Below are 16,495 nucleotides of genomic sequence, written 5' to 3'. Positions count from 1 at the left end.
TGGAATAGAAGCCAAATGAGCAGAAAGGATGTTTTCATTTTTTTCTTGGTATATCCCCAGAACTAGCAGAATAACTGGCACACCGTTGGTGCTTAATAAATGACTGTTCATGGATTGATTCTGTGTTTTAAAATTATGCTAGATTTTACATTCTGAATTTGCATTTGTAGCACTTAAGAGGAAAAGATGCAAAATCAAGAAGAAAGACTTGATTCCCCAAGAGAGTAAAACAAATACCAATAGAGCTTATGGAATTTCAAAGACTCTATTTATATGTATATAAAATGTTTATGTGAATATAGATTTATTTTATATCTAGGATCAGCTAGATGGCTCAGTGCATAAGCTCCTGGGACTAGAGTCAGAAAGATGGGAATTCAAACCCAATTTTCAATATTTACTAGTTCTGCAATCTTGGACAAATCACTAAACCCCTGTCTATCTCAGTTTCCTCATCTTCAAAAGCAGGATAATATTAGCACCTACTTCACAAGATTCTTGAGAAGTCCCAAAAGAGATAATATTTATAGAGGACGTCCCAAACTGTAAAGTGCTGTACAACTGCTAGCTATTATTATTCTATAAAGTATAGCCTCAGTCCTTAAAGAGTTTATCCCCCAATTAAATTTTAAAAAATGCATCCCTATAAGTCGCTGTAAAACAAATGAGAAATACATGCAAAGAGGAGATCTAGAGTTATGAAAAATTTGAGGAAGGAGAGAGGTCACTTCTAAGGGGCGAAGAGAGGAAGTAGGATTTGTCAAGAGGTGAAACAATGAGTTAGGCCTTGATGGAAAGGAAGGGAGATTTTAAAAAGAATGGAAGCAGGACAGAAAAGTCCTTCCATAGAATCATAGATTTAGAGCAGAAAAGAACCTGAAAATGATCAGAATAACAACAGGCAGCACTTAAAGTTTTACCAACACTTTAAATTTTATCTCAATTGATCCTCACAATAACTCTGTGAGGTAGGAGAAAGGGGAAGGAAATGTAGTGACTGCTATTTGCTAGGTACTGTACTAAGAGCTTTTTAAATTTTTATCTCATTTTATTCTCACAACAACCTGGGGAAAGATTCCCATTTTACAGTTGAGGAAACTGAGGCAAGTAGTAGTTAATCATGAAAGTTGGATTTGAACTCAGGTCTGCCTGCCTCCAGATCCAGTGCCCTCTCCAAAGTGCTGCCTTATCTTCCACCTAAGAAGTGTGATAACTGAATTCAGAGTAAAGAGCAGACAGCTGACTGGTGAACTGTAACATCATATTGAATTTCAGAGTCAATAAACCAGAAGGTTCAGTGAGTTTTTCAGAAAATTCTAAGTGCACTGGGCAGCTAGATGACTCTGTAGATGGGCAGTCAAGCCTGGAGAAGGGAAGTCCTGGGTTCAAATTTGGCCTCAGACACTATGTGACCCTGGGCAAGTCACTTAACCTCCACTGCCTAGCCCTTGACATTCTGCTGTCTGAGAACTGATACTTAGAATTGATAAGATAAAAGGTAAAGGTTAAAAAAAGTTATAAGTGTACCACCAACTCTGGAACCCCCAAACAGATTACCCACAAGCTAATTGAAAAAATACAATGTAGTCAGCAGCAAGCATTAAGTGCCCACTATGTAGCATATGCTATTCTCTGCTCTCAAAGAGATCAGTCTAATGAGGAAATTAACATGCACACAATTATGTGAAAAGAAGTGATGAAAGCTAAGAATCTTGTATTGTTTAGGCCTTACCTTCTGTTAGAAAGTTAACACTGCGCACCAATTCCAAGGCAGAAGAGTAGTAAGGGCTAGGCAATGGGGGTTAAGTGACTTACCTAGGGTCACACAGCTAGGAAGTACCTGAGGCCAGATATTAACTGAGGACCTCTATTCCTGATTCTCAAACCACTTAGCCACCTACTTGCTCCCTCTTCTTTGTATTTTCAATCCCTACATCCATTAAAGGCTTAAAAATGTATATTTGCCTGTTTCCAAAGTGAATGAAGATCTTTGCTCTTCTACTAAATCCACAACCAAACAGCTAACAAGGAATGAAGAAAATAAGACTGGAAAGAGATGAGAAGGGAATGAGAATTTATATCCCTACCATGTGCCAGACACTATACTAAGCATTTTTTTTCTGCAAATATTATCTCATTTGATCATGTAACAAACTGCCAAATGGCCAACAAGGAATGAAGAAAAAACCCCAGGAAGGAAATGAGCATTTATATAATACTTACCATTGCTTAATACTGTGCTAACATACTATGCTTTACTTTTGATCCTCAACAACCCTGTGGCATAAGAGCCCCATTTTACAGTTGAGGTAACTGAGACCTATAGAGGTTAAATCACTTGCCCAGACTCACAGCTACTAAGTGTCTTGGCCAGGATTTACACTCAGGTCTTCTTAATCCCAAATTCACTTGGCCACCAGTTACCTCTGCCATCTACTAGGCATACAAGTTATGATATATAGCAAGCAGAATAGCTGGCCTAAAGCCATTTTCATTTCAGATAGCACTGCAAAGTTACAAGGAAAACAAGTAATGTAAAACTGATCTCAAAGAAATTATATGGAATGAGATAAGTAAACCTGCAAATCTATGACTTCAAAAATGAGTGTCATTGCTCACTAAACATTACTTTGACTCAACATGCCTAAGAGTTACCAGTCTACCTGTAAATATTGTAAGGTTTATTTTTATAAGCATAGACCAGAAATTTAGACAAATTATTTATTTTGCTGGCAGTCATTCAGCAGAAATGATCATTTTCTACTTATGTGCAAATCAGTGGATCTTTTCATATGTTATTCCAATAAATCTTCTAATGAAGTCCTAACTACTTTGATATCACAACTTGACCTGAAGGTAACAGCATTTTTCAAAGCATGGTTCAAGAAAAATCTGAAAGGCCTTTTGATAGACTAGGTGTCTAGCTAGGAATCATGTGGCTAATTCTAGATAGGATTCTCACCAGGCTGGCCAGAAAGTACTATATATTTCTGGGCTACAAAGATACTTGAACATCACCTACCCCAATCAGAGTATAAGCTGCATCTACTGGGAAAGGAAATACTCCACTGAAACTTCAGAACCTTTGAAGTACTGATTTAATCAATGATGATTTAAAGAATTCCATTATTTCAATGATCAGGGAATTTTATGTTTCAGTAGATCCAGAAAGTATAGAAATACTACAGGGAAAATGAATAAAATAAAATGTAAGAAATAAACAACATCAATTTATGTGAGTTGGTTTTAAAGCAAGAGTAGGGCTTTATTTCAAACTTATAAAAGTACAAAAAGCACACTACCCTAGTCATATATTTAGTTGAATATTTGTGTACCCAAACAACCAAAACCAGAGCTTTACATATCTTTGTAAACTTACTTCAAAATGCTGATTAAACGTAAGACTTCTATTTTGGAGAAGAGGGAAAAAAAGAAAAACAATTGTATTACCTTGGTTTCCAAGGCATAAGAAGGAAAGAAGTCAGAATGCTTTTCAACTGAACAAAGGAGTCACCACACTAAAAGCCTGATTTACAAAAATCAGAGCAGTAGTAAACAAAAGTCACCAAATCAAAGTGAAACTTCTTGGATGCCACATACTATTAAAATTGAATTTAACTAATAATGAAATTGTCATATTTTTAAAAAAATTTCTTCTTTCTTCTTTGTAGAAAACTCATCATTCTTTTGGCATAAAGCCCCAATAAGATTCACCATACTTCAGAGAACTAAGCTTTGCCTTCAGGGATATAAAAAACAAACCCAAACAGAAAAGAATGTTAAGGTGAAAAAAATAATTCTACATTTGGGTAAACAGATTAGAAGTCTGACTGGTATTGACTTAGGAATCTGTGCCTTGTTCCTGGTCAAGTTTGCTCAAGTTTCTCCTTTAAAAAAAATTACATTATCTAAGTATATCTATCCTGTTGTCAGATAAAATTTTAAGCACTTCTAAAATATTGAGCATAAAAATATCAAAAATACTCTTTTATTTATTTTTTCATTGTCTAATCACAAAGTTGTTTATCCCTACACAGCTGGGGAAATGCCAGATGTGCCTTCCTTCCCTTTTTTGTTTAAAACACACACAGGCACGCACTCATTCTGTGCTACCCAGAAATATACTGGACAATTTTAAGAAATCTACTCCAGTCGTTGGCAATAAAAGTGATGGTTTTTGTATAAGTCCTTATAACAAACACGTCGACATCATATGAAACAGTTCCAATTCCAAACTAGTAACTAGTTATGGCTAGTTACATAAAAGTTGAACTTTCAGTTACAATAAGGGCAGGCAAGCACCATAATTACTATTTTAAATGAAGAAGTCTAATCATTTGACATAAAGAAGAAATCAGCTGTGGATTGCTATGTTGCAAGATTGCATCCCAAACCACTAAAAGGTTTTTCTTCCTTCCTAAATTGTGTCACCAAAAGAACTACAAAACGTCTGGCTTAAGTTTTCTCCATGCTTTTGTGTGAAAACGAGTTCATTTCTAGTTTATTTAAATAGAATCATGTTCAGAAACAGTTCAAATACCCAATAGAGCAAGGCATCTTTCTCTCAGAAGGAAGACTGTACCTTTAAGGCAAAAAATCGCCTATATTACTTCCCCCCCCCCCCCCCGCCCGCCCCCGCCCCCGAATGCATTCTACTTTTCTTTGACTAAGAATTCAGAATAGTTTCCCAAATCAGCTCACAGAGATTTAATAGGTCAGAGGAAAAGAAGCCCAGTAAAGTGGTGTCGTTGCTCCCAATTTTACATTAGCTCAAGTGCGAGAAAACAAAACCCTTGGTAAGAAAGAGAGAGGGAAGAGAGCGAGCTGCATCTGGCTGGCCAGCCCCACCGGAGAGACAGCTGGAGGAAAGAGGCTTCTCCCTGGACTCACCACTCGAACGTTGCTCAGACAGCGTGGAGACTGAGGTCTGGCCCATTTCTGCACGTTAGCGGGCCAGGGGCCAACAATCAGGCAGCAATCTTGGTTCTTTGGTCATGGATTCTTTCCCCTACGGGCTTCCAAAGGTTCATTTCACCTTTCCAGGAACGCGCTTTCTGGTCGGGGCTTCCTCACTTCCCGCACCTCCCGCCCGGTCTGCAAGTCCAACTCTGGTTGCAGCCCAGCTCCGCGGTTCCTGTTCCACTGAATGCCTGTCATTCCACTATGTTGATTGCCAGAGGTCAAAGGTCGAAGGGAGGGAATCCCTAGCCGGTACAACTAGACCAGAGTTTGCTAACAGAACGGGACCCTCCCCTTAAACACAAAGGGTTCCAAGTTAACTGATCCTAGAAGGCTTCAATGGAAAAAAAAAATTAAAGTACTTAGTAATGGTACTTAAGTTTAACAAGTTCTGGAGGTCTTGGCTCCCCTCAAGTTCTTATAACCCTTGGTGTCTTCCTTATCCCCCATTGTGCCCCTTCCTATTTCCTTATGCAATAAAGTTCAGGAATTCCCTTTTTTTTTTCTGTGTTTTTCCCATTAAAAAAAAAAAGGACTTCCCTTTAAACGTGCTAAAAAAAATAGCTGCCTCTTTAGGGAGTAAACCATCCAGTATGTGAGTCAGGATTGGAGCAAATAGGATTGGAACTGTGAGACACTATATGAGACTTAACAAGTAATTCACCTAGTTTTTACCACTTAAAACTGAAATTTTTGCCTCTCCTGTATCTTAGTACCTACACTGATGATATACTAAGAATAATTCACACTTCTAAAACATTTAGGAGTTTTACAAAGAACTTTCCTCAAAATAATCTTCTGAAGAAATTGTACAAGTATGATGACCACCATTTTACAGACAAGGAAACTAAGGTTCAGAAAGACTTGTTTTGGGATCACACCACAGAACTAAGATTCCAACTCTTTTCTCTCCTGACTCTTATTTTCTTGCCACTATAACACAGTGCCTCTTGGAAGGAAGATTTAAAGTGCTTTAAAATATTCTGGGGGTGAAATGTTATTTTCAAATAGTGTCATAGTGCCAATGGATGAAATTTTTGGGGGAAAACCCCTAAAAACAACTTTAAAATGCAATAGGTGAATTATTTTTAAAAATATGCCATGTTAACTAAATTGGATGCTGGAATGCATTGAAGATTGATAAGTAGGAGAAATACAAAGAAATTTTAAAAGTCTAATCAAATAATACAAAGCAAAAAAAACTACAGCATTGATGTACTAACTACATATATATAAAAAGAGACTAAAAATATAAAGAATTATGATGGGGAAATGGAGCGACTGAATTAGTATCATTAAGCAAAGTTTAGTAAGGTAGGTGATTTAGTTTACAGAGTACAGCACTGGGCCTTGAGTCAGAAAGACTCAATTTCAATCTCAGACACATACTAGCTGTGTGATCAGAGACAAGTCATGTCACCCTGTTTGCCTCAGTTTCCTAATTTTCTGGAGAAGGAAATGGCAAACTACTCCAGTATCTCTGCCAAGAAAACCTCAAATGGGGTCAAGAAGAGTAGGTCATGACTGAATAACAAGTAAAGTTTAGGTTTTTTAGATCAATGTTCACTATAGCTTTCAATATTTTTTCATTTGAAAGAATATAAGAAAATATTTGAACAAAAGAAAAAATATAAGCATAATAATGTATTTTAAAATGGGAAATTGACCTAAATACTGAAACATTGAATCTATATCCATCCATGATTTTTTAAAATGTATTTATTAGCAATTAAATGTTATAACAAATTTCCACACAAGTTTTTCTGAGTTACATCATCAAACTTGCCTCCCTCCCTCCATTCCCAGTCCCAGGGCTCTGTCCATGATTTCTATTGCATTTGATTAGATAGTGATCACCTTCCCACAACTAAACATAGAGAAGAATTAATCTCTGAAAAATGCACAATAGGCTCTGTGGATAAAAGAAACTATGTAAATGAAAAATACAGCATATATTAGTAGTTGTCTGGCATCCTAAAACTATATATTGGTTTTTTCTTGATTTACTCTATTAAGAATGATATGATTATATATATATGTTAAAGAGAAAAGGGCCATAAATAAAATCCTAAATTTGTCTAACATTTATGCTGATCCTTTTGCAAACATGGTTCATTCTTTAAAAAACAAACAACAACAAAAAAAACCAAACCTGTGTGTGTGTGTTTTTTTAGTTGTGTCTATATGAAGCAAAAGTGAAAAGATAAGACAAATTTATCCAGCTAATTCAGACCAAAATATAACTGACAGGTTCCCTTTAAGGCAAAGACATTATTGCCCTTTGTATTTTCAGGTTGTCTATCAATACAATTCGATCGATTATTTACTTCACTTTGCCTTTGCAAGTTCCAACTTAAAGTACTCTGGCACTTTTCATGAAATAGAGGAGTTAGCCCAGATGTGAGTTGCAGACTGAGCAATGATCTAAATTTCAACCTTAGGTACATGACAGGCGCCTCCTTCTGGGCAACGGGTTATATCCCAGAGCACCTGGCTGTTTTCGAAGAATTCTGACACTGCACCAGGAAGACTGGATGTGTTTCTTATTTCTCTTCACATTAGTCTGATTTAATTGTGGGGGCAGAGGAGGAGGAGGGACATGGGCCTATGATTTTATCTGTGGAAAGGACTCAGCATTTTCTATGAGTTAGTCAACTAACATTTATTAAGAGCTTACCATGTATCCAACACTGTTCTAAGCTCTGGACACACAATTCTCAAGGAGCTCACGGTGAGGTAGTAATGAACTTCCATTTATCTGCTCTAAAGCCACAGTTTAAATTCCCAAATCTCATCTTCTACAGGAAGCCTGTCTTAACCCCTTTCAATTTGAATGCCTTTTTTCTGTTAATTATTTTTAATTATTCAATTATTTGGGGTGTATGGGGTGCTCAGGGAGGGGTAGTATCTCTGGTATGGAGGGCTTGTCGTGCCCTCCTAGCACAGCTCTCCAGCCTCTGACCCTCACCTGACACCCAGCTCTCACTTGTGGCTCCCAGTAGCTGCTAGCATGCGGCAGCAGCCACACCCCAGGCAACGGCTTCGACAGGCAGGCTAAACCTTGTGAGGGTAGCCATTGGGTCGTCGACCCCTGGTGAACCAGGGCTTTGCTCACCCAGCATGTGAAGATTGCTGCGGCCAAACAGATGGAAGAAACCAACAAGAAGGTGCAACGGCTGAGATGGCAACTCAGCAAAGCACTGTGGAGTGCTTAGGGCGTGTTGGAGCACAAAAGACAACATGGCTATCCAATGCAGCTAAGGAAGTCTCCAGGTGTAAAGACTTTTCGTACCACTGGACCCAGCAGAGATCCACTGGATCTAACGCCAAGAGAGTGGGACTGTCTCTGTGCATCGGCTTTTCCACTTAAATCTCCTTCATGCACAAGTGTCTTTGTGCAAACTCATCTATCATAGATGAAAGCGCACAAAGAGAATCATCATCCTTGGTTATGGAGAGACTACTACTATTCAATTATTTAATTATATTTAATTATTCCTATTCATCCTGTATATAATCTGTTTATACATATTTATTTGTTTATCTCCCATGTGAGATTTGAGCTCCTTGGGGGTCAGAGATCATGTTTTCCCTCTTGCTGTATCCTCCAGGGATTTGCACAAAGCCTAGCACATAGTGCTTTTGTTTAGTAGAGACCTCATTTGGTTGTTTTATTGGCAAAGGTACTAGTGTTTTTCCATTTCCTACTCCAGCTTATTTGGCAAATGAGGAAACTGAGGCAAATAAGATTATGTGACTTGTCCAGGGTTACACAGCTAGCAAGTGTTTGGGTTCAGATTTGAACTTGGGACTTCCTGATTCCAAGCTGAGCACTCTACTCACTGTACCACCCTGTCACATAGTAGGCACTTAATAAATATTAATTGACTGATTGACTAACTTCGAATTTCCAGGAAAGTGAGATAACCGTAGGTCTGATACTCCTGGATTTGGCAAATGGATACCTCATAGGGATCCCTTCATAATTCTTCAGACTTGATGTTTCTCTAAGCCCTAAAAAAATTATTTCTTCATTTGGGAGTACTTCTATCCTTTTCATCATTTTAATTGCATTTCTCTTAACATTCTTTAGCTCACTTATGCCTTTAAAAAATATGGGGTGAAGGGGAAGCTAGGTGGCTCAATGTTTTGAGAATCAGACCTAAAGATAGAAAGTCCTGGTTTAAATCTGGTCTCAAATCCTTCCTAGCTATGAGACCCTAGGCAAGTCACTTAACCCCCATTGCCTAGTCCTTATTGCTCTTTTGCCTTGTAACAGTATTGATTCTAAGATGGAAGGTGAGGGTTTTTAAAAAAATATATGGTCACCCAAGCTGCAAAAAAAAAAAAAAAACCTATCCTAACACACACACACACACACACACACACACACACACACACACACACACAGAAATTCTGAACAAGGGAAAAACATTAGATTGTATTTTGTTTCCTATTACCTTCCTTAATGATAATTGATATTTTGTTGCCCTTTCTGACCACAATAAAATATTGTAGTATCTTTCACCAGGGTGCCTACAAGAAATTCTAATTCCCTTTTCTGGGTGTTAGCTCGCAACCTGTCATTTTAAAAAAGAATAATTTTGATTGCTTTTCATCAAAATTATCTTCTACTTTCTCTTTATCACATCTCATCAGCCACTTTGTTGCTCACTCACAGCATTTCAAGATATTTCTTCAGCTTTATGCCTGCTAGATTTAGTATCTTAGTGTCACTGGATTCCTTTGAAAATTGCCTGTATACTACTCCATCCAAGTTATTTGAAGTTTTTAAATATCAGATCAGTGACCCTGGGCTAGTCACTTAACCCCAATTGCCTAGCCCTTAACACTCACTATTCTGCCTTAATATGGCAGATACTTAATATGGGTTACTTATTATTCAATAAGTAATTACTTATGTAATTGGATACTTATGGGTTCTTCCCAGAAGACCAAACTCTGAACAGCTTATTTTATGTATCTATACCTATTTCTAGTTTTGTTTATCATGACCAAGTATCCCATGTTTGTACAGAGTTGCTCCAGAACTTAGCGCAGTGTTTGGCACATAATTAGTTAGATGGGTTGATTGATTGGTTAGTGGTTGTCCTTCATACTCAACCAAAATGACATTCCTGGTGACATCTTTTGACATGGCATGGCATGAATTGGATTTAAGTGAGGCAGAGTCATTAGCTTCATTGTCTTCCAGTCATCAAAGTCCAGTGGCAAGACAAAGGTCAGGAGAACTAGTGATGGCCTGGGATGCAGTCGATGGCCTTAATGTCTTTGACATTTGACCAAGTTCTGGGTATTCTTCTACATTGTCTACTTTAGACAACTTTAGATTCTTCTACATTGTCTACCATTGGAAAAAAACTGTTCTCACTTCTTCTGACAGAGCAGTCTTCACATGGTTGGGGTAGACATCCCCCTAACTCATCAGTAGGTTTGAGATTTATCAATTATCTACAGGATGCTACAGCTTTTTGGAGATGGAGATGGCCACCAAAGGAGAAAAGCGAGCTAGAAAGGGGCTTGGCAAGCCCTCACACTAGAGGTATTAGTCTTCCATGAACACCTGGTAAATTCCACCTGGCACATAGTAAGACTTTTTTTAAAACCCTTACCTATCAATTCCAAGACAGAAAAGCATTAAGGGCCTGGCAATTGGAATTAAGTGACTTGTCCAGGGTCACAGAGCTAGGAAATGTCTGAGGCCAGATTTGAACTGAAATCCTCCTGACTCCATACCTCACTCTAAATCCATTGAGTCACTCAGCTTCCCCACATAGTAGAAATTTAATAAATTTTTACTGACTTGACTTAACCTTGTTCTGTCCCCGTGTAACAGTTAAAATTTAGGGGAGACTGAGGCAGGTAGAAATTAGTTTCTCTCTGCAAGGAGTATTGTATTTTTTTAGAGGTTTATTAAGGATTAAGGATTAAAGAAAATACAGGATAAGGAAAATGTGCCTAAGCCAGAGGCCTAGACAAGACCTCACCTACATTATGGAAAGAGCCACATCTGCTCCAAAACAGAAGTCCAAAAAGAGAGAAAGAGAGCCAAAAAAAAAACAACAGCATCCACTTGTCTAAGGATTATTATCTCCAATGCATGCGATAGGTTTCAGTCAATCAGTCTCAGCAGAAGATGCTTTCTTCACATGTGAGCAGTGAATCCAAGAGTCCTTCTCTCCAATCTTTATGGATGTTGGAGTAGTTAACAATATTTGGAATGGTCCTTCCCACGAAGGCTGAGTTGCTCCAGTTCGCTTGAAATTCTTAATATAAACTTTATCTCCTTGATTCAGGTCATGCAGAGAAAAGTCTAATGGTCCAGCTTGTACTGCAGCTCCAGATTCATGAAGTTCACGTAGTTTGTGCTGTAACTCCTGTATATAGGAAGCAATAGTAACATCTCCCCCTAATAGTGAGGTATATGCCAGGGAGAAAGGCTTAGCCTGTATAGGCAGATGTCCAAAAAGCATCTCAAATGGTGAAATATGTAAGTCTCCTCTAGGCCTGCTTCTAAGATAAAATAGGGCCAGAGGGAGAATTTCAGGCCATTTTAAATGGGTCTCAGTGCATAATTTGCCAATCATAGTTTTAAGTTTGTTATTCATCCTCTCTACTTGGCCTGAGCTCTGGGGATGATATGGAACATGAAATTTGGGAGTTATTCCCAAGCAAGAATATATCTGATTTAGAACAGAATCAGTAAAATGACTCCCTCTATCGGAATCAATACGTGCTGGCAGGCCAAAGCACGGAATAATTTCTTTTAAAAGCACCTTAGCAACAAAAGCTGCTGTGGCTCAGGCTGTAGGAAATGCTTCCGGCCATCTGGTCAGTTGGTCTACTATGACCAAACAAAATTTATATTGTCCAGCCTTTGGCATCGTTATGAAATCTATCTGCAGGTGCTCAAAAGGTGTGTAAGCCAGAGGATGCCCACCAAAGGCTTTGCCACGAAAGGCATGTTGGTTATATGCCTGGCAGGTAGAGCAGGCTGAGCACACTTTAGAGGCTATGGTAGTTATACCAGGGGCTATCCATACTCTCTTAACAGTGTCCACAATGCCCTGGGTACCAAAGTGGCCATTATTATGAACAGATTGGCAAATTTGGTGATAGAAACTCCTAGGGAGCAGGGGTTTTCCTTCAGATGACACCCAGACTCCATTGATCTGTTTTGCTTTGAATTTTTGTTTCCATTTTTCCACTTCCTTCTCATTATAGGAAAGTGATAAATTTAAGTCATCAGTAGTTGTTAATGTTAAAAGTAATTCAGGCCCTTCTATGGCTGCTAGCTTTGCAGCAGCATCTGCTCAGTCATTTCCCCTAGAGACAGGGTTGGTGCCATGGCATAAATGTGTCCATTTACAATAAATGTTCAATCAAAGTTCAGTTCAATCAATCATATCCAAAGTTCATTCTTGATCTTCTTGATGAAGTGTAGGTTTTCCGGCATCTTTCTGCAACAGTTCATTCTCTGGATATAAAAGTTTCAAGCTTCTTTCTTGAAGATCTTTTCTCGAACAAAATCAAAATCTTGAATTTTTAGAAAAGTACAATCTCAAACAAAAAATTCAAAATTCGAAAATTCTTAGATTTTAAATTAAAACACACCAGGCACCATCCTATGATTACTCAGTTTTATCATTTTATTTCTCCTTTAACTGAATATTATTAAAAAGTACTATTAACACAGTTAAATAGGATTATTGATTCCACTTACTCAAACTGTCAAAAATCTTATGTGGTATCTCATTGCTTCTAGAATCAATTAGAAACTCCATAGTCCTACATGTAAAATCCTCCATAATCTGGCTTCCATTTACCTTTCCAGGTTCATTTCAAATTATTCCTTCTCACATGCTGTGTTCTGGCCACACTAGCCTATTACCACCTATTCCTAAAACTTAACATTCCCTCTGAAATCTCTTGGCCTTTTCACATTTTCCTTACCTGGAATTAATTTCCTCCATCTTCCCAAATGGCTGCAAAGTTCAAATGATAGAATTTCATTTTCAGCAAGTTAGAGATTTATTAGGATTTTATTCCCCTTAATACTAAGTATATCCTGGTGACCCTTCTCCAGTATAGGTGAGGGCCAGAATGGGACGATGAATTTCCAATTTGGGCTCACAATTCCCATTGAGCTGTGACTTTATCAGCTGAGAAAAAAGTATTGCTGCCTCTCTCTAGACCCAACCACTCCACTACCACTACCATCATCTTGGTACAGGTTCTCATCACCTCGTGCTTGGGCTGTTTTCAGAACCTTCTGGTTCATCTCCCTACCTCAAGTCTCTCACTGGTCCAGTCCATCCTTCATTAAGTTACCAAGCTATTTTCCAAAGCACTGGTCCAGTCAAGTCACCTCCCAATTTAGTAAACTCCATAGTCTCCCTATTATTTCTAGAATCAAATATAAATTCCTCTGTTTGATTCTTAAAGCCCTACATAAGGGGCAGCTAGGTAGCACAAAGGATAGAGTACTAAGTCTGGTGTTGGGAGGACCTGGATTAAAATCTCGAATCAGGCAAACTTCCTAGCTACATGACTATGGGCAAGTCACTAAACTCCAATTGCCTAGGCCTTGCCACTCTTCTAGCTTAGAAGTGATACTAAAAAAAGAAGGTAAGACTTTAAAAACAAACAAAACCTTTCAAAACCTGGGCTCATCTTCCTTTTCCATTTTCTAACATCTCACTCCCTTACTCATATGTTATGATCCAATGACTGTGGCTTCCTTGCTGTTCATTGCACAAAACATTCTATCATTCAACTCTGAAAAGTTTTCCTAGTTGTATTCATTCCTGTAGTTATTTTTCCTCATCTCCACCTCTGGTTTTCCCAGCTTCCTTCAAGTCTCAGCTAAAACCCCAAAGAAGCCTTTCCTGCTCTTCACTAATGTTAGATTATTAAGATTATCCCCAAATGATTCTGTTTGACTCCTTAATGTATATCTTTGTTAACTTGGTTTTTCCTGGTGTGGGATAATAGATTGAACTCTTGAGTGATTGAATAGTGGAAAAAGAGAGGGGTAGAACTAGCATTTATTAAATGCCATTTGTGAATGTCGTATATTAAAGACATGGTATTAAATTATTTTTAAAAATTAAATGACCTTCTAGGCCCTGGGCTAAGCACATCACAAATATTTTATATAATCTTTTCATAGATCTGATTTAGGAGGTTTTTCAGTGTTCTGGAATTCATGGCAATCGGCACAATTTTATTTACAAGTATTATCTGAAGGACTTCAATAACTCTAAGAAACTCTTTTCAATTTGGATTTGGGCTGGATCTTCTCTATGACAGTAGCAAAAACTTTTAACTAATGCTTTGTCAAGGCAACCTGTTTTATGACCTGTTTGATATTAACAATAAGAAAGTTGAACAAAATTGCCCTTGTTATATCTTTTAAGGAATTTTGTATGATTTTGATATATGCATGGAATATATCTTCTTACAAGAAAGCATTTAAAGCAGCATTTACCTGGTTGAATCACTTTTGTCCTGTACTCAATAATAAGCTCAGTGGAAACTTTTATTCTCTACATATCAGCAGTTCTCAGTGTAATCAGGAGATTTTGGGGCTCCCAAAAAAACTTTTAGAGTAAGTCAAAACTATTTTCATAATAATACTCAGAATTTTAATTTCCAATATAATAAATTTAGATACCTATAACCCGCATAAACAAAAGTTCTTGAGAGTTCTAAATAGTTTTAACAGTATAAAAGTCCTGAAGCCAAAAAGTTTTAGAACTCATACTCTATAACATTAATTCAATTATGTAATTGGAAAGATACAGTCTACTTTGCAATACTAACTGTAAGAACCTGTTTAATCTTTTCTAATATCTTCATTAAATATGCCCTTGATGTGTTTATATATTATTCTCACAAAAATTTCATATAGTAAAGGTATAGTCAACATTGGAATACTAACTATACAAACCTGGCTATTCTTCTAACATCTTCATTGAGGGTGCCAGTGATATGTGTATATCTTACTCTCATGAAACTTTCATGTAGATGGAAATGTAGGCATATGAGGCAATAGGTATTGATGTGTTCTTGGTTGCTTTAAAAAAATAAGAATAATTCATTGCTGGTGGAGCTGTGAACTGATCCAACCATTCTGGAGGGCAATTTGGAACTATGCCCAAAGGGCGACAAAAGAATATCTACCCTTTGACCCAGCCATAGCACTGCTGGGTCTGTACCCCAAAGAGATAATGGACACAAAGACTTGTACAAAAATATTCATAGCTGCGCTCTTTGTGGTGGCCCAAAACTGGAAAACGAGGGGATGCCCATCAATTGGGGAATGGCTGAACAAACTGTGGTATATGTTGGTGATGGAATACTATTGTGCTAAAAGGAATAATAAAGTGGAGGAGTTCCATGGAGACTGGAACAACCTCCAGGAAGTGATGCAGAGCGAGAGGAGCAGAGCCAGGAGAACATTGTACACAGAGACTAATACACTGTGGTATAATCGAACGTAATGGACTTCTCCATTAGTGGCGGTGTAATATCCCTGAACAACTTGCAGGGATCCAGGATAAAAAAACACCATTCATAAGGAAAGGATAAACTATGGGAGTGGAAACACCGAGAAAAAGCAACTGCCTGAATACAGAGGTTGAGGAGACATGACAGAGGATAGACTCTAAATGAACACTCTAATGCAAATACTATCAACAAAGCAATGGGTTCAAATCAAGAAAACATCTAATGCCCAGTGGACTTATGCGTCGGCTATGGGGGGTGGGGGGAGGAAAAGAAAATGATCTATGTCTTTAACGAATAATGCTTGGAAATGATCAAATAAACTATATATTAAAAAAAATAAAAAAAATAAGAATAAAAACATTTCCCCATATTTTTGGTAATTTCTCTTCTTTCAGATACCTTAAGAATCACTCAATAACCTCAAAATTTTGTCACCTTCAATGATCATCCTCTTCCATATATGCTTGGTCTAGTTCCACTGCTGTTGTATTTATTTTCTTCCACGCCATTTCTACTTGCTTTACAAGTCCACAGAAAAATAGGAAGTTAGAATTCTAATGTGGTAGCTTCACCTACTTTGATGGTGAAAAGAGTTTATTAAAATAGTTGTAATAGATGACCAGAATGGGGTCACCTACGTTTACTTGGGGACTAGAGGGAGAGAGGTATGAAACAGAGTTGGAGAGAGGGGAGAGATTGGTCCTCCCCTCTTTTCCCCTAGGGAAAGACAGCACAGGTTGTCTTTTAGAAGGACAGAATACGTTCCTTTAGAGACTGAGTTGAGTATAGAGGTTAAAGACTGGAGCTGACTCTCACCTCTTGAGGAGAAGGTATACTTCTCCCCCCCAAGCTTCACTTCCCCTTCTTGATATTATGAGGTAGGCAGACTTGATCTAAGAGGAATAACTCTTTTATTCTAAGAGGCACATAAGACAGGGAGAGTGGAGTTGTTGGCTAAGGAAAGTGGAAAATGGGAAATCCCTATGAGCTAACAACTGATGCC

At 37.9% G+C, this 16,495-nt stretch overlaps 1 protein-coding gene across 7 annotated transcripts in view; it reads right to left on the bottom strand.

The window, feature by feature from the left end:
- The window catches only part of PHACTR2 (phosphatase and actin regulator 2), a 283,035-nt gene that overhangs the window by 172,532 nt on the left and 94,008 nt on the right, over positions 1-16,495 (bottom strand). Inside the window, exon 1 of one of the 7 annotated variants that reach the window (XM_056818885.1) lies at positions 4,891-5,333. The exons of 3 other annotated variants lie outside the window; for them this stretch is intronic. In XM_056818885.1, coding sequence (XP_056674863.1) covers positions 4,891-4,936 — 46 coding nt within the window. In that variant the 5' untranslated portion in view covers positions 4,937-5,333. Of the gene's footprint in view, positions 1-4,890; positions 5,334-16,495 lie in introns of those variants that run through there. 3 more of the 7 variants (XM_007484657.3, XM_056818887.1, XM_056818884.1) reach the window with 3 other exon arrangements.

The sequence above is a fragment of the Monodelphis domestica genome, chromosome 2 (genome assembly GCF_027887165.1).
Source record: "Monodelphis domestica isolate mMonDom1 chromosome 2, mMonDom1.pri, whole genome shotgun sequence".
Classification (NCBI taxonomy): Eukaryota; Metazoa; Chordata; class Mammalia; order Didelphimorphia; family Didelphidae; genus Monodelphis; species Monodelphis domestica.
This window is presented reverse-complemented; position numbering and strand designations above follow the sequence as displayed.